The sequence below is a fragment of the Neolamprologus multifasciatus genome, chromosome 15 (assembly GCF_963576455.1).
Source record: "Neolamprologus multifasciatus chromosome 15, fNeoMul1.2, whole genome shotgun sequence".
Taxonomy (NCBI): Eukaryota; Metazoa; Chordata; class Actinopteri; order Cichliformes; family Cichlidae; genus Neolamprologus; species Neolamprologus multifasciatus.
Window position 1 is genome coordinate 9,118,274 of NC_140453.1, and position 18,763 is coordinate 9,137,036.

Below are 18,763 nucleotides of genomic sequence, written 5' to 3' on the forward strand. Positions count from 1 at the left end.
GTAGACCCCAAACACACAGACACTAAAATGAAACAGCCTTTCACGGATTTTCAGAAGCCTTGTGGATGAACCACAGATCTGACGCTGCCTCCAAACCACTAAACTCTAACTCATTCACTTTGTTGCTGTATGTATGTTTAAACATACTTATATATAATATATGGACATTCTAAGTTCTTCGGGGGCTTTACAGATTTAAAGTATAACGCTAATGTTAAAAAACACAGGAGAGCACAGAGTCACTTCCCGTTTTAGACGAGAATTGCGGAATTTGGGATGCAAAACTGAGCCGAGAAAAGTCGGTTGTTTCTAGTCGGCGTGTTTTTCTTAACGTACCAGCATCGCCCTGCGACCAAATAAAAGAAAACAGTGTCAGGTAGTTGTACGATAAATCTTTTTAGTATTGGTGAAAAACGCTCCTTGTTGTTTTTAATATTTATATTATACGTGATGTTTGTGTTTTCGCTTGAGTTTCGAAATGTCGGCCGTTTTTTATGGCAAATTATCCTCCTTTCTGTCACGATTAGCCTGCTAGCTGACGTTAGCGGTTTAATTTCCGGAATAGAATAACTTTATCAAGATGACCGATTTTTGCAGTACTTTTTCATCTTTACTGTTAACCGACATGGACGTACACGATATATGTCTCCTATATGTCGACAGAGCTTGCGCTGGCCTGTCTTTACAATAATAGTAGCATGACCTAACCAATAGCGTTGTCTTTATGCTTTAAAATCACAGCGGCTTTTTTCTTTCTGTCTGGTCAGATTATGGAGTTTGCAGAGCTAATAAAGACACCCAGGGTGGACGGGGTTGTCCTACACAGGCCTTTCATGCCTACTGTGGAGGGAACTCTGTGTTTGACTGGTCATCACCTGATTCTCTCCTCCAGACAGGACAACACGGAGGAGCTGTGGCTGCTTCATTCAAACATTGACTCGATAGAGAAGAGGTGACAGCGTTGTGTTGTTGTTTTTCTAAATGACTGTTATGTAATCTCTTTATGAAAATGGTACATCACCTACCCTAAATAGATGCAGGTCAGTAGGGCATGTATTTGTCAAAGTCCGTTTGAGTTCCGCCTGTTTTTTAGTGCATGCTGCAGATCTGATTATTATTTATTAATAGTGTCCATATGCATAACTTGCTTATAGTTAAACTGGTTAGAGAAACTAACATTAACTGGTTAAAGACACGGGGCTTGTAGTGGCAAAGAATTTGTTTTTCTTCACTGCTATTTCTGGTAATTGTACCGTTTTTAAACATTTTAGGTTGGACACAAAATCAGGTTGGACACACAAGCTTCAGGAGGTTTGCCTAGTACTTAACTGTCAGTTTCTATTCCAGTATTGGCCTAATAACCTGCAGACGACCTTAAGGTTTAATTTGAGGTTTTGGTATGGGCTTTCTAAATGGAGAATAACTTGGAACAGTGGTAAACCTTCCCAAGAGTGCCCAGCCGACCAACACTGACACATCAAGGAGGTCTGAATAGACACAAGATCAACCTTTAAACAACTGAAGGCCTCAGTTAAAGCCAGTGTTCATGATTTAACAATAAGAAAGATGCTGCGCAAAAATGGCATCCATGGGAGAGTTCCAAAGTGAAAAATCACTGCTGACCAAAAAGAACACAAAGGGCTTGTCTCACATTTTATAAAAGATATCTTGATGATCCCCAAGACTTTTGGAAAAATACTTTGTGGACTAACGAGACAGAAGTTGAACCTTTTGGTATGAAACTAACATGGCATTTTATTTAAAAAACAAAGTCATACCAGCAGTCAAACACGGTGGTGTTAGTGTGATGGTCTGAGCTGCATTGCTGCTTTGGAATCTGGATGGCTTGCTGTATTTAATAAATTCCCCACTACCCAAAAATCCTGAAGGAAAATGTTCAATCATCAGTTCATGCCCTGAAACTCAAGCACACTTTGGTTATGCACCAGGACATTGGTCTGAAACACACAAGTGTTCTGAAAGACTCATTGCCAGTTATCACAAACACTTGATTGCAGTTCTTGCTGCCAAGGGTGGCAAAACGTTAGGTTTTTTTAGATGGTGCCAGGTAGGTTTGGATATCCATTTCCTTTAATAAATTACATCATTTTAAAATGGCATTTTGCATTTACTCAGGTTGTCTTTGTCTAATATTAAAATATATTTGATCTGAAACATTAAAGTGTGACAAATATGCAGAAAAAACAAACAAAAAACGAAGCAGGCAAATACATTTTCACAGCAATGTATTGTCTCTTTCATTGTAAAGCAAATGACTCATAAATCCTCCTGCCTTTCTGACTGAACTTCATGCAGATGCTTTCACATTAATCCATTAAGAATGGATTTATGCAGCTCATTGTACTTGGATACTGGCCAATCCACTCTTTCATCTGTAGCTGGGGCATGTTGCTGCTTAGAGCTTACGTACTGAGCACTGAGTACTGATACTGCCTTTAATAACAATCACTGAATCTACAGTCAAACTAAAAGTTGTTTCAACGATTCTTCCAGAAACCCAACATGACGATAACATAGAAATTACACACAGAAAGCCGAGCTGTAGGGCTCAGAGTAGTTCACTGATACTCTGTGTTTGTTCATGACATTCATCCTCTTTATTGTGCTCACCTTTTAAATTTTAGATTTGTGGGGTCTTTGGGGCACATCACTGTCAAATGCAAAGACTTGAGAATGATTCAGCTTGAAATCACTGGTATGGAGGAGTGTCTCAACATTGCCAGCTCTATCGAGGTAAGAACAAAGGCTCCCCGTCGGAAAGAGAGTGATTATTTTTAGCTACGCTATATTTATCTCTCAGGCTCTCTTTGTTTTTGTCATGTCAAGTTAAATTCTGCATGTGATTAATATTGTGAATAACAAGTCAATGTTTTCATTCCTCTCAAGGCTCTGTCCACTCTTGATTTAGTCTCCCTGATGTACCCTTTCTTCTACCGGCCAATGTTTGAAGTCATAGAGGATGGATGGAATTCATTTCTTCCCCAGAATGCCTTTAAAGATTTGGAGTCCATGGTACGTTTAGGTGACATTACAGAGTAATTCAATTTGAATCAGGGTTATTGGACCTTTTTTTGTTTTGTTTTCTCCATCCTCTCTACCTCACTTTGCAGACAGATGAGTGGAGGCTGAGTGAGGTCAACAAAGACTTCAGCTTGTGTCCGTCATACCCCCCACTAGTGGCAGTACCCAAAGATTTTGATGATGAAACGCTGAAGAAAGTAGCCACTTTCCGTCACGGTGGCCGTTTTCCAGTACTTAGCTACTACCACAAGAAGAACGGCATGGTAAGCGCAAGAAAAATAATTTCTCTGCTTTTGACCGTCTCTTTTACTTCTCATCGTTTGTGTTTTTGAACATTATAGCTAGGGATGGACTGATCCAATATACAATACCCGTATGGGTCCAATCCTAACCTAAATTACTGGATCGGATATCAGGGAGAAATAAAAAATGTAGCCCGATCCATTAAATATAACAAAAGCACCTCACGAAACTTGCAAAATGGCTTAACCCAGGTAGTGACCTTAGCACGTCGGAGCAGTATGCATCACGTGATAGTGCGGCTGTTGCGTGGGAGACCTGTCGGTGGTCTGGAGTTGCTTGTCACTGAAAGAATCATCTCTGAATGTTTGTAAAGCATTCTTACGTTAAGCTTAACAACCGATATATGGAGCTCGGACGTCTGTGCGTCTGACCGTACAATGGATAGACTCAAGATTTACTTTGGGGAAAAAAAATTGTGTTGCAGGCTAAACAGTTCCATGGTTCCCAAAAAAACTATGAAAAACACTTTTTTTTCATGCTTATGTTTTGTATAGAAATTACACAAAAATCAGTCTCAGGTTAAATGTGATTGAAACAGCTTACACTGACATCCATCTTGATAAAACATGCGTGTCATGAAGGCGTGTTTGCATTCATTTGCACTGCTTTCCACTCTGGATGTCTATTTATGCTAAGCTTTAAGTATAAAAGGGTCCATTCTACAACCTGTTTTTGTTGTTGTTGTTGAATATAAACATTATTTTGTGCTGATATTGCACTTCCTTTTTTCAGAACCAAAGAGTTTTTGAAATTTGCATAAAACTGCATTTTAAATTACTTTTTGAGTATTACTTTAAATACTTAGATTTACAGATCTGCTGAAGGTTTAAATAAAAAGATAAGTATTGCCGAAATGCAAAATATTTTGGATGCAGTATATTTTTTGCAAGTGTAATAGAATAGCTTTAGTGTTTTGTCTTTTTCAATTTGAATATGAACTGTTGGGAATAAATAATTTTTCAGTGCCTCAATAATGCTATGCTTTTTTATTAATAAGTGTTATAAAGTTATATAGTGTAGTAAGTGGACACAGCCCTGAAAATAAAGGCATGAGACCATGTGTCCTTGGGGAGTAGAACGCTGCAGACTCTCGCTCATGCTGGGAAAATGCAGATAAGAGGGGACCATCTCTAGCGGAAAGTTACTGAGACACTGTTGTTTAGACTAGAATGAAGGAGCTTCTGTAATAAAACTTTTAGAACATATACAAAATGCAGCAAGATATTAAAAAAAAAAAAAAAAAACAGTTTTATTGATTATAAAATAGACTATGTTGGAGTCATACCAGTATCGACAGATATCCAAATTCATGATATCGTATCGGTCATAAACAAAGTAGCCATCTCTAATTATAGGGGCTGACAAATCACTTCCACTTTCAGGTGATGATGCGAGCAGGACAGCCACTGACGGGCACCAATGGGCGACGGTGTAAGGAGGACGAGAAGCTGATCAACGCCACTCTGCGGCCAGGAAAGCGTGGTTACATCATTGATACACGTGCTATCAATGTTGCTCAGCAGGCCAAAGCCCGAGGTGGAGGGTTTGAGTTGGAGGCCAACTACCCACAGTGGAGGAGGATCCACAAGGCCATTGAAAGGTGATTGACACTTAGATATTAAGAAGACAGTAACACTTTATAATACGACCTGTTTAGAGTCTGTTGCATTGCAATTCCCTCATGATTAAATGGAATTTCAATTTATTTTATTAGAAATTAAAATGTCTTTATAATTGCCTATAAATGCTTAAAGGTGGGTTCGCTAGAATACGGGGTAACAACTCACCTTTATACAGGAAAGGAATAATTATACTGTAAGTACATTTAAGTAGTGCCTGAATTCTGGCCGTTTTGCAAGAAAGCAAATACAAATGATAGAGTATTTCATTTTAGGCACTGCATTAAATTTCTTGAAAATTTTGCAGAAAAACAAATAATGTTCCCCCATCTTACATCATAAGTACACTGTACTTTTCCCAGCTTGGGTTGGATCATGGAGTTGCTTAACCTTGCCTAACTAACTGCCTAACAGGAACAGAGACATTCTTTTTACTTTACACTCCTTTTGAAAGTTTTGCTTGAAAAGTGATTGTGAAAGAAAAAAATACTTGGCTTCATCATTCATCATTATACAGTTAGACAGTCAAGCAGATTTTGAAGGTATTTGTTTTTTCTTGTAAGCTGATAAGGGAGAACACGTCTTAAGGACATTTGAATAATAGAACGTCCATCATGCACATCAACATAAAGAATATTAAAAAAAACAAAGATGTAAAAAGGCACGATTAATCCACTCCATAATATGGCACTGAAAAGTGCAACTTGTGTTTTTCTGCAAAATTACCAAGAAATTGCACGGCTTAAATTTACTTGTGTTTTAATTCCCTGTAAAAAGCTGACTCGTTACCCCTACTTTTAATTATTTGCAGGTAAATATAATGACAATATATTTTCAAATAAAATACATTAACTTTTAATTTAATGAAAAGGGAATCACACCCTTAGTTGTGGGCTGTATTGTAAAGTATTACTGAGAAGACTAGATAAAGTGGAAACTGATTGAAATGTATCTCATACTTTAAATGATCTAAATAAATCTGTTTTTTGCAGGTATAATGTCCTTCAGGAGAGCCTGATTAAGTTGGTGGAGGCATGTAACGACCAGTCCCACAGCATGGACCGCTGGTTAAGCAAGTTGGAGGCTTCCAACTGGCAAACTAATGTCAAAGAGATCCTCACCACTGCCTGCTTGGCTGCCCAGTGTATTGACAGGTCTGTTTTTCATTTGGTTGTCCTCATGGCCCAGTAAACATAAACTCGAAAAGCAGCGAGCAGTGACAGACTGTGGGCTCGTGTGTTTATCTCAGGGAGGGAGCGTCAGTGCTTGTTCACGGTACAGAAGGGACAGACTCCACCCTGCAGGTCACCTCCTTGGCTCAGATCATCCTGGATCCCGGCTGCAGGACCGTTAAAGGCTTTCAAAGCCTGGTAGAGCGGGAGTGGCTCCAGGTGAGCTTAGATGCATTGTTTAGAGCCAAATGTTGTCTTTTCTTTCACCTTCTCCTCCACAGTGTGAGTGTTTCCACTCATTTCACGTCTTTGACTGCTTACACAGGCTGGTCACCCTTTCCAGCAGCGCTGTGCCCAGTCTGCCTTCTCCAACAGCAAGCCTCGCCATGAGGCCCCTGTCTTTCTTCTCTTCCTGGACTGTGTGTGGCAGATCCTTCGCCAATTTCCCTGCTCCTTTGAATTCAACGAGAGTTTCTTGGTACTGCTTTTCGAACACGCCTACGCATCTCAGTTTGGGACATTCTTGGGCAACAGTGCAGCTGAGAGGTAAGATAGGAGTTGGCTGATGTAAGACCTTCAGTTTATGTCAGGGCTATGCTTTCAGCTGTGTGATGTGGGTGTCAATCAAATCACGATGCTCTCCCTGCAGCTGTGAACCACCTCTGATAAAACAGCCGTGAACCAGTTTTCCTGTTGGTCAGTCTGACACATTTCTGTCTTTTCACAGAGCCAGACTGTGCTTGCCTGAAAAGACTGTGTCCCTTTGGTCATGGGTGAATCGGCCGCAGGAGCTGGAGCGTCTGACCAACCCACTTTACGAGCCCAACAGTCTTGTGATCTGGCCATCTGTGGCCCCTCAGAGTCTGCTGCTGTGGGAAGGTAAGAAACAAATATATTTGTAGGTATCTCTTAAGAAGAGGGAGAGGAGGTAGAAGGGAGGTCTGGGTGTCTGTACAAAAGACATCTGCCTCTGTGATCCATAATAGATGGATAGATAGAAAAATCATCAAATTTAATTTTCAGACCTTGTTTCCTTTTTTATAAAAGAAAGTTTCCTAAAGTGAAAAAAAAGTAAACGCGCCGGATAATTTTAAGTTTTAAAATAATAAAGTACACATAAAGTTTTGTTTGCTGGTTTTAAGGGAACATTTATAGCTGGGAGTAATTTTTGTTTAAATTTAATCTTAATTTAAGTTTCAGCTGTATTTATGTATTTTTTATACATACATTAAATCCAACTGTTACACTGAGTGTCTCATGTACAACACAAAAGCAATTAAATGGCACATGTTAATATTCTTCATTGAAAGCAGTCCAGTGAGACCACATGCTGTACATATTTTGCAGTTTTGACTCATGCTTTAAGTTTATTCTCAGTCTGAAGATGGAGTAGGTTAATATCTAAAAACTCACCTGAGGATCAGGTGATACTACTGCTTTTGTAGCCGCAGGTACACGATTAGAAATTGGGCTACTCATAATTAAAAATACACATTTGCTCACTCATACGTTCTGAAATCTCACCAGTAGGGGGCACCATTGATTTGAGCATTTGAACCCTGAATGACCCTGACAGCCACTGGGACCCAAGGACCAGCTATTTGTGCTTTCCAAGGTTACAAGCATGAAGACAAGTATACATACATTGTACAGGATTTAAAAAAAAATATTATCAGCAAATAATTTTAGATAAATAAACAAAATGTTGCACATCAGTTTATTCCTTTTACAGTCACCTTTGATCTTTAGTAAAGATAAGCATTCAGTCCCATGATTATCCAATAGTGAACGAACTGTTGGTTGCAGCTTTGTCATGTCGTGTACAGCTACTAGGTGAGGTATGTGATCAGTGCTGTCTGACCTGCCACCTGGAACTCAGCAAGATGACTCAGCTGAATTTCATGTAACTTGGCGGAGAGGTGGTACTTGTGCAAAGGTTTCAGGTATAGCTAGCATTATGAATCATTTTACAAGAAGAGGTAGAACACACTTTGGCATTACGAGCATTCAAAATGCTCCTGAGGTGTGTCCGTGACATGTTCAGCCTGCCTGTGTGTCTTTTTACAAACAGTTTCCTCACTGAGAGGCAGTGTGATGATATTATGGTAAAGCATAAGTAGCAAAATGGTGCTAAATAAAGAAACACTGATACAGGCGTGCAACCACAAAATCTGTTGTGGGTAATTTAAAGTGCTGTTTTTTCACAAGTGCCTTTTGGCATTAAACACAAACATCATGTATCAGTGGAGGTTATATCAGAATATCAGTGTATATAAATGTGATCCTAAATCTTTTTAAATCAAAATTATTTGATAATTTTACATGATCGTTTTTATTTAAATTGCCAGATAAAACCAGCTTTACCAATGTTAGCATTATATCATCATTGTTTTTGGTTTAAAATTACTACTTTTTTCACATTTTTCACACTTTTTAAACCACTGACAATTCAATTCAATTTTATTGAAATGACAGTGTACTAATTTGATTTTAACAAATTCAGAATGAATATGTAAGTCTGAATTTGTCTAAATTGTGAATTTGAGTGACTGCAGTGAAATTTAAAACATTTTTTGATTTGCTAAACTCTTAATTGATGAGGGGTTTTTTTCTCCCCACAACTTTAATAATGGTGGTTATTCTTATTCTTAACTATGGTTGTCTTAATGTCAGTGGGTTCAGCATAGTACAACAAGTACAACAAAGCCCTGGGGAGATCTGTGTTAGACCATTCATAAAGAAAAATTGGGGGAGGGGGAATCCAGACCAACTAGAGGTCATTAGGTTCATGCATTTTGTGCATGGGGCCTCTCTTACTGCCCAAAGCCTTAGAATCACATTCACACTATATGAAGTGGAATGCATAAGAACTGAGTGGAGCACGTGATATCCTGCTTATGCAGCTCTTTCATAGAAAGTGACGCACACTCCTCAGCCCACCTTAAAAGACCCAATGGAAGTCCTGAACTCTAGCTGCTGATGTGGACACTAAAAGAAACTGATGCCGTGTGTAAAATCTTTACATCCCAAAAGTTCTGTGTAATTCTTAGCGAAATAATATTGAATAAAAATAATGGTTTAATTAAAAAAACAAAAAATGCACTAAAATAATGGGTTTTTTTTAAATTGGACTGCAGTCTGATCACTTTAAAGGTGTTGAGTAAAAATGTGGAGGTTTTAGTCATTTTATTTGTGTAGCACATTTAAGAACAGCAGACTTTAAATAGGGTGCTGCACAACAGACAAGTGAAACCACAATTTAAACTGTTGAAATTAAATTTTAAAAAATAGCTAAAAGACATGTAAGAGTTAAAACACTGATAAACATGACTTTTAAACATTTTAAAATCCAGTTAGAAAAAGACTTTACAAATACAAAGGAAAGAAATTGAAAGCAATCAACACTAGTTACAAAAGACACAAAGGTTATAAATTCAATATAATTCCAAAAAGTTAATGAGCAAAAGGATTTCAGGATTATTTCTGAACTACACGGGTATAAATGTGTAATAAAATCCAGGACAGGTGAAATGTCAATTATCCATCTTGGGCCTTTCTGTGTGGAGTTTGCATGTTCTCGGTTCTTGGTTGGGCGATAAAGCTTCAAAACTATGTAATGGTATTTCAAGGAAATTTATGATAATGATATTTCTGATAATATAGAGGGAAAAAATGTGCATAGGGCAACTTTTGGGTAGAAGGATTTATTTTTCAGCACAAACAAAACGAAGGGCTTTTCCGTCCTTCTTTTCTGACAGCCACTGATGACACAGCTAAGTGTCTTAAAACATCAGCAGCAAAGCTTATTTAAAAGAAGAGTAAAAAATGACAGGGGTTTTTTTTGTTGTTTTTCTTCCCAAAACATGAAATTTACAATATGATGCCAATGATCTAAGATGCAAAGAAATACTGGAAATATTGCTCACAGTGAGCAATATAGAGACAAAGTACTAGCAGTAAGGCTGAGATGGGTTGGACATGTGCAGAGAAGGGATAGTGGGTATATTGGACAAAGGATGTTGATAATAGAGTTACCATGCAGGAAGGAAAGAGGAAGACCACGAAGAAGATTCATAGATGCAGTAAAGGAGGATCCACTGTGGTGAGCCCCTAAAGGGATCAGGCAAAAGACAAGATTTTTATTTTTCATTAAAGGTGAGGAAATTGGGTAAAAGCAAGGCTTTAATGTCAGCTAAACAACAAGAAATTCACTGAGGGATCAGAGGCAAGTGTGTCTAAATATCAGTAAAAGATATATCAATGGCCATTTGGAGTACAGATCCAAGTTACAGCACATGTTCTAGCAAAGGGCAAAGTTGGCTGCAGTTAATTCATTGTTCCAAATATTGTGTAAACATAGGAATACACATGCACATCTTTCCGCAGCCACCATACATTTCACAAGTATTTTGTTATCAATGACCCAAACTTAAAAAGAACTAAAATAACTGAGATCTTATTGAGTAGTGCTATCTACAGACGTGTTACTGGGTTCAGAAAGCTCAGTTTGTTGACACACGGGCGTCCCTTATGACTGACAAGTAAAGCGATGGTTCATTCCAGTCATACAGCTCCTCTGTGTTTACACCCGTTTCTCTGCCAACAGCCTCCAACCACCATTAAGATCCAGTGGTTTTGTTTTTTTTGCGCTCAGCACAAACTGTGTGAACTGTTTTTCAAGACTGCTTTAAGTTTTAGACATGTCAGAATCTTGTATTTGTACTCCAACTCAAAGCTCCACAAAGAACCACATCCAGCACGATAATACACTGTTTGTTTTATTTATCGAAATTATGTGTGTACGTGTATGTGTAAGTATGTGTTATCATAAGAAAGGTGCATGTTTTCCCATTAGTGTACAGTGACTGCACACGCAACGCTTACATAACCTCTATCAAGGTTGTGAGACTGCAGTGTTTAGAAGAAACCAGAACTGGAAGAAACCAGTTTGTGAATTGTTATTTTCTGATTGGTCCTGCTCTTCTGTGACAGGAGTGTTCCTTCGTTGGAACCGCTCCTCCAAGTGTCTGGATGAGGCCTATGAGGAAATGGTTCATATAATAGAGTACAACAAGGAGCTTCAGACCAAAGTAAACAGCCTGCGCAGGCAGCTGGCCCAGCTTGAAACTGAAGATCCTCTGCTGCATACGCCATAAAAAGAGAGAGAGAGAGACCTCTAAAAGTAATTGAGATGGTACATTCAAACAATCACAGACATCCCAGCTTTAGCCTTAAACTTTTTTCTTCCCCTTTTTAAAACATAATGTAAGAAAACAACAATATTGTCAAGTTATTCTTTAGAGAATGAATGCGACTAAATGAACTTCAATTCTAACGCTTTAATGAAAAACACTTTTATCATGGTGACTCGTTGCAAACTACACTTGAGTAAGAGGAAAACATTTAGAAACAAAAGCACCGTCCTTATTAGCAATTTCTCAGAGTGCAGATAAAAGCTAAACCTCCCTTATCTCACTGTGGTCTAATATCAGTGTACAGCCAGACCTGCACATGCCTACTGCTCATTTCTATAGATTGTGCTGTGACTGGGCGGCTGATTTCACTGTTGCCAAGCCTCTTCAAACACCCACACTCGTACTTGCCGGCTTCCATTTCTATACACGCAATGTGTAAAAACGACATTGTGGACCCTTTTGTGCTTCTCAGCACTGATCTTGTGTAGTAGAGGATTAAAGGGCATTTTAAGGACAGCTGGAGAAAAAAAGTGTCTCATTTGCTACAGGGTTCACATATTTCGTAAAAGTTCTGCTGAATGTGTACACCATTAGACCGCTGCAGAGTAACTATGGCAACATATAGGGTGCTGTAAGGGAGCATGTGCTTTTGCTGCACATTGAGATGACATACTAAGCGTAGGTAGGGTCAGGCCAGTGAGGAGGGAGGTTTGTATAATATGAAAAATATCAGATCAATGCTTGACATTCCAGTATCACAGCCAGAATTTACACAAACGATTTGATGTAACCACGTATAACAATAATCTAACGACTAGATCGGTTGCTGAGCATCTCTGACTTCTTGAGTTTAACATTCAGAACTGATGGACTTTGTGTCAATAGCATTTCTTTATCTGTATGTACATATATGCAAATCAATTTTACTCCCACTTTGAAAACAATCTCTCATCAGTTCTTGCCGTAATAGATGACAAATGTCCAAATATCAAACAGGACAATATGTATCCAACTAACCTACACACATGTTACACTCCAAAACTCGTGTCTCTTCTGGAAAATGTACTTAATTGTTAGCTTCTCACATCCAAGCTCATACTTATCTCACGAACATAGGAATTATCCTAAACTTCAGCGGTCAGTAAAGCTGCATAAAAACATCGTCTGTGTCATTATGGCAGGCTGAAACCCGCAGCGCTCTGCTTATAGACCTTAGTTCTTTCATCTTTCAGTGCACTCTTTGGTAGTGCCATTAGAAAAACATCATCTAGCGTTGTAAATATAAATATATTTTTTGTTATTATGGTCTGGGATTAAAAATTAAATGCACTGCAGCCATCTTTGGCCAGATTTGTTTGATTGCCTGTAACAAAGTAAATGATCTATGATTTATCTCAATGTCTGCTCAATACTAATACTAATAATCACACTAAGCTTAACTTACTTCCACTACTTTGAAATGCTTTGACAAAGAGAAAGTTTACGTGTATATTTCATGTGTGCATGGATAGAACATTTCTTATAGTTGTGTGATGCCTAAGTGATTTTTCGCTTTGTCAAAAAGTTGACAAAATTCAAAAACGTAATGTCACACAGTAGATAAATAATCATGTCTGTTGTACTTTGTGCAATGCCTTACTGTAAAATCCCGATTCAAAATTATGTGTACATATTTTTGTCGCTGCTGATCAGAATGCTTGAAAAATCTAATATTGATTAAAAGTTGTTGTTGTGTTGTTGTTTTTTATGTTTTCACGCCATTAAAATCTGTATCACAACAAAGGAAGCGTTTCTGTTCTTTAATCACCACACAGTCTGTGCATCATTCGGTTTTCCGTGTTTCAGTCTCACCAGTCTCATTAAGCTAGTTTCTAATCACAGTAGGGTTTTTTTGTTTTAAGAAAACAAAGTGAAAGCCACCTCATTGGCTGTAAATTGAGCATTTAGCAATAAAAATATACCTACCCTACCCATACCAAGGGCTACCCTAATGTTAGCCCTTGGTATGTGAAGACCTTTTTAAAAGCCTCTGCTTCATCTCCAACTCTGTATTTTCAAACTATATGAGATGACTTGGTGGTGGATCTCACTGCCATGGAAGGTGGAAGACACTGACTTGTCTGAGATGAGTCTGAAAGAAGATGTGACACAAACGGTATACTGAGAACGTTCACCTTCAAAGTAAAAGTTGGACCTTATTTGTGCAACCGACACATATCAAAAGGCTCAACTTTTACTTTGAAGGTCAACGTGCTCTGTTTACAGTTTGTGTTGCACTTCTCACGTTTTCCGCTTGTCGAGTAGCGTACTTTTGCAGACAAATCGGCGTCTTCCATGCAAATTCCTACTGACTGCAGCAAGCTGAAACAACCAAAGCAATCACAGAGGGCTTTTCAGCGCAGCGCCTTATACTTACTTGTGAACAATGTAACGCTACTGACTACCAGCTACCACATGCAGAATACATGTTTTTCTGCAATGAATGAAGGTTTCCAGGCTAGTCGGTCAGTAGGCCTGCGTGAGTGCAACGTCAGCAATTTCACAGCAACTTCCAGTAACCTCCAGTAACCAATCACAACCAGGTAAGGAGTACACATTTAGTGTTGTATAATAAAAACAATAAAATCAGAAGGGAGGTGTTTATTGTTGAATTCAGAGATGAAGAGAATAGTACATTTGTTTTTAACATACTCTTCTTTTTTTTTTTTTTTTACAGTCTGACTTTCTTTTGCAGGAAAAAGCATCGCCCCCTGCTGGCCATTAGAAATAATCCCACTATAAGGCATTTCCTCATTGACTGACACATTGGCCCTTTCTCAATTCTCAAGTACGCGAGTACGTACTCGCGTTCTCGGCGGGTACGTACTCGCCGAGAACGCACGGGAGTACGGACTCGCCGAGAACGCGAGCACGGACTCGCGATTTGTACAATTGGAACACCAGCGTACTTGATGATGTCACAGGTCCGGAGTTTTTACTGCCGTCCTTAATTTAACTGTGAGTAATATGTTATGAAGCTTAACTTTAATCACAGCCAAGCCGGTTTACTCAGGAACTAATAAAAAGCCGAAATAAGCCAAACATTAACATTTAGAAGTGATCTAAGTGACTTATATATCATGTTTAACTTCAGTAGTGAAATCTCTATTAATAAAAATAGTGTACATGTACATATGTGTACATACCTTAATAAAAACAAGCAGGTGAGATGTTAGAACGCTTTTATTTTTATTTTAGTGGACACTCAATACAATAGACAACTACTGGGGTTTGGGGTTTGTTTAACCTGAGTAGCGAAAAGACTGCGGGGGGGTTGAAAACGATCTGCCGGGAGTCGGCTGTTCTCGCCGGCTGTAATAATCCTCGACCTCGCTGTCTGCTATGGAGCTGGCGGGTCACAGACGTCTCCGAAAACGTCGGACCTCGTTTGGAAATATATGATATCTTGATAAACTGAGCAGATATTCGAAGTTTACACAGCTACATTCTCGCTTGAAAAGAACTTAAAAGTTTATTTTGTGACCCAGAAAGAGTAATATTTAAAAGTTTTTAGACCCGCTCGTCCGCCATTGCCGCGTTGGAGTTTTGGACGAAATGCATTCTGGGATATTTAGCTGTACCAAGTCCACACAAGTCACCACCGATGCATGCTCGATAAAACGGGCGGAGCGAGAACACATCCGGGACTTTTTCGCGTTCTCGGCTTGATGCGTACTTCGAATTGGAACAGTACTTGGTCTCCGACTGATGACGTATCACGAGTACACGAGAACGCAAGTACGCACAAGTACGCATATTGAGAAAGGCCCATTGACTTGGAGGCTGTGTCCATCTTTTATATACAGTTAACAGGACAACTGTTGACTGTGGCTTAACAGGACAACTTTTTAATGTAAACATGTCAGGGTCATTGTTCCATTATTTTCATGTGGACAAAAATCTGCTTTAAATATGTCAGTATTATTTATTTTTTCCCCCTTCCAAAGGTTCCAAATACCAGAAAGAAATAATAATAAAAAAATATCCACGTTATGTATCCTGTCCTTGACAGTCTGTCTGAAGATTAGTAAACAGCACCCTAATAAAATATGTTTCCACTGCTGTGACGACACAATCATCTGATGCGGCGACTGGAGCAAAAAATAGCCAAGGGTCAGCTGCTTCATAGGGAGAGATATCCGTATTGCAGTTAGTGTTTACAGTGCTGCTGGTCAGCCACAACTCTTCTGTCTGTATCATTAAGTCTTTGTGTCTATCAATACCCTAATTTCATGTTTATTACTCACAAGGGAACCCTTAAATTTATCTTGAAGCAAGGAAGGATTTTGTGTAGTCAAGTAATATTTTAGATAGAAACTATAGCTTGGTTTATAAGAGACTTTGATTCCCATTTTTAGTAGTGACACTGAGCTATGTAACCTCACAGCTATCAAGTGTCATGTTTGTCTCACATTTCCTGGAATTGCAGGTTACTTAGAAGATTATCCCAGTTTGCGGTTGAAAGGAAAAATATATTTACGATTTCTTTTTTCTTTCGAGAAAAAATTAAATCTTGTTTTTCTTGCCAAAGATCAGGTCAACTTGTTTTTCAGGTAGCTGTTTCTTTCTCAGTCATGACAGGCATGGGGGTGTTCTCACATGCTCCACTCATATTCCAGTGCAGGCCTTAAGCCCACCCTTTGCTTGCTCCATTCAGCAACGTCATCAGTCGTTCTGGCTCGGCTCTATCTCCTGCAAACAAACCTGAAAGTCAAACAGAAAGTGTGTGCATTCATCATATTGTTCACTGATAAACATCTAGATTCAAATCAAAGAGGCTGGAGAGCTTCTATTTTTTATTATTATTTTTGCCAGGTCACAAATACTCCAGTGAAGCCAAGGATTTGGTGTTAAATGGCTTTTAAAGTCCATCCTGTAATCGTTCAATTTCTTTGATTGCAGGGCTGCATCGGGCTCAACACCTTGTTTTGTTTCACGTAGACGTCTGCTACTTCTAAATTATGCACCATTCATATCCATAAAGACATGAACGCATTCGAACTGTTTGCTTTCAGTATAGCAAAATGTGTTTTACTACACTGGTACATATTCCCATGTAGTTATAAAAAATCCCCCCCCCCCCCCCCCCCCCTTCATTCTGGCACATGTTCTGGCACATGTTCATGATCTTGCATAGCTTTTTTGACTTTTGTATTTTTTGGCATAAATCTAATGTGACCCTTTTGTTCTTGTGACTGATGACTTGTTTGCACCTTGTGCTAAACTGTCTGTATTTTCTCTCTGGATTGTGTTTTTCTCAATAGAAACGACTAGGATAACTGCTGAGACAGAGTTTTTTCCCAACTCGGGGATTAATAAAGTATTTCTTATACTTATCTTCACTTATGAAGACGCTTACCTGCTGGAGAGTGCTCTCTTGGATGCACAACTCGGATGTTGTGATGATCTACCCCACTGTTGCCCTTTGTTGAAGTTCAGTCCCTTTTATGTTGCTGAGCTCAGTTTTTTAGGCACTTTAACTTTCATCTCATTTGACTGCATGTTGCAGATTCACAGCCAGAGCTTCCAAAAGGAAATTGAAAATCACATTTTAAACCCACTCCACTCCTCTTTTTACCCACTTAACTGATGAAGAATAGCACCTCACGGCCTGTCACTCAACTGCCCCCTTTCTTTGGTCGCCTGAAAAGGCGAGGGCCTTATATGCTAAACTCTTCCTGTGATTTAGAGTGGACACTCTTGATCTGAAGCTGGACTTTGAGCCCACGTTCATCATGTGAGTGCGACTGTCATGGTAAACGTGTATTTGCCACAGTATTTGCACGTTTGATACGGTCACACCATCCCCTGCCAATGTGCAGCCTCTGGTATTTTTAAGTAACGCATAAACCGCGTGGCCTCAGATTACGTGGATGCACAAAGATTGACCGGGTCGGTGACGCCACGGGAGGGAGTGGTCTGCGAGGAAAGACCGCACCTCCGGGTCTCCGCCAATCCGAGAGAAAGCCGGCTTCCCCTTAAGCAGACGGTCGTTGATATATAGCTTGAAGGCGCAGCTGAGCTGATGCAACACTGAACGGAGATAACGCGAACGTCACGTCAGCATCCCATTCTCAAAAAGACGCAAATCGCAGAGGAGCTTTCTTTCTGTGTGTGGCTGTGTTAACTGCAGATTTTCTGGTGAGTGCACCGATTCCGATATTTGATTTCTTTTACATTTAAGAACCTGGCCGTTTTTTAATTAGTCCTCTTTTCTAGGGAAATTTAAAATTTAATTTTAGGGAAATTATGTGCAATTTATCAATTCGTGCTTCCACTCTTCTTCTTCTTCTTCTTCTTCTTCTTCTTTTTTCTTTTTAAATCATTTGTGTTTAACCTTTCTATCCCGATCAAACCATCTGTGTCTCTCTCTTTTTTTTCTTTCTTTTTTTTTTTTTAAACCAAAGCAAAGTCCTTTTCTGAAGTGCAGCCGGTTGCTAAGTCACAGTGACGTGCTGAGCTCAGACAGAGAAAAATATTTAGGATCTAAAATAGTGGTTGCTCTCATTCAGAATTTCGTCCACCAGCAGCAGTTTCGCCTTCGTGGAAAAGCAGCTGCACATTGGAGGATCTGGAGATCAGTTACGCTGACGTTAAGGAATTAAACGATCGGCATGTCCCATAGAAAGGAGTCTTGGCGAGCTGTGTCAGCAGAGGAGGGAGCCAGACTGAGCCTATATTAAACAGGGGGCTTATATGATGAGTACCTTAAACGATGTTGGCTCAATATTGAACAGGACATGCTCTCAGAAAGGGATAGGCCACAAGCATGATGGAGCGGGAGAGCGTGCTTTTGTGCAAAAGTAATGTATTTATGTTTAACCCGTGATCTCTGTTATTAATAATTTTATGGTTCAATATATATTTGTAAGAAAATGAAGGCAAACGAAATGAAAGCACATTCCGACTCTGAGTCCATGCCACCCTGATCTTGGCACCGTTTTCCAAGGCTACTGTATGCCGCCGTACGCCCTCTCTCCCTGATTGGCTCTCGTTGAAGGCAGGGCAGTATATATATACTCCAAAGTAACTCCGTTCATTCTTTTACTAGGAAGCTCTTTGAACCCTCGGTAAGTCTTCTGAAGTGATGCGTTGCGTAAAAGTCTAGACGTCCCGTAATGAACGACAGTATAAATAGAGTTTATCAAATTTAGTTTTATTGCGCTATTTTTGCATGAAGTAGTAGCTCATTATGATTAATTTTCTGCAGTTCTGTACCTTTCTAAAGATATTTGGTGTTTGTGTTTTATAATGTTTTTAGATAGATAGATATAGTTAAAGTCATGTTGCGTTAAAGTTTTGCTTAACTTTAACTGTTTTGGTGTTTTTATGCGCTTTGATCCTTCCATTGCACTCATTTTCTCTGCATCTTGTCATTAGCATGTCATTTGTT

At 39.1% G+C, this 18,763-nt stretch overlaps 2 protein-coding genes across 3 annotated transcripts in view; both read left to right on the plus strand.

Annotated features, from left to right (window-relative positions):
- The first annotated feature begins 248 nt into the window (after positions 1-248).
- On the plus strand, positions 249-13,312 carry mtmr9 (myotubularin related protein 9). The gene is made up of 11 exons (XM_085133353.1): positions 249-376; positions 768-952; positions 2,646-2,754; positions 2,908-3,033; positions 3,132-3,305; positions 4,728-4,945; positions 5,957-6,118; positions 6,214-6,355; positions 6,462-6,682; positions 6,864-7,015; positions 11,129-13,312. The coding sequence occupies exons 2-11, from the start codon at positions 771-773 to the stop codon at positions 11,290-11,292; spliced, it is 1,650 nt and encodes a 549-aa protein (XP_084989479.1). The 5' UTR covers positions 249-376; positions 768-770; the 3' UTR covers positions 11,293-13,312.
- A 4,081-nt stretch (positions 13,313-17,393) lies between these two features.
- Positions 17,394-18,763, plus strand: part of tdh (L-threonine dehydrogenase) — a 7,096-nt gene continuing 5,726 nt past the window's right edge. The window contains exon 1 of one of the 2 annotated variants that reach the window (XM_085133354.1): positions 17,394-17,511. The gene's annotated coding sequence lies outside the window, so the exon portion shown is untranslated. Of the gene's footprint in view, positions 17,512-18,326; positions 18,441-18,763 lie in introns of those variants that run through there. The other variant, XM_085133355.1, reaches the window with a different exon arrangement.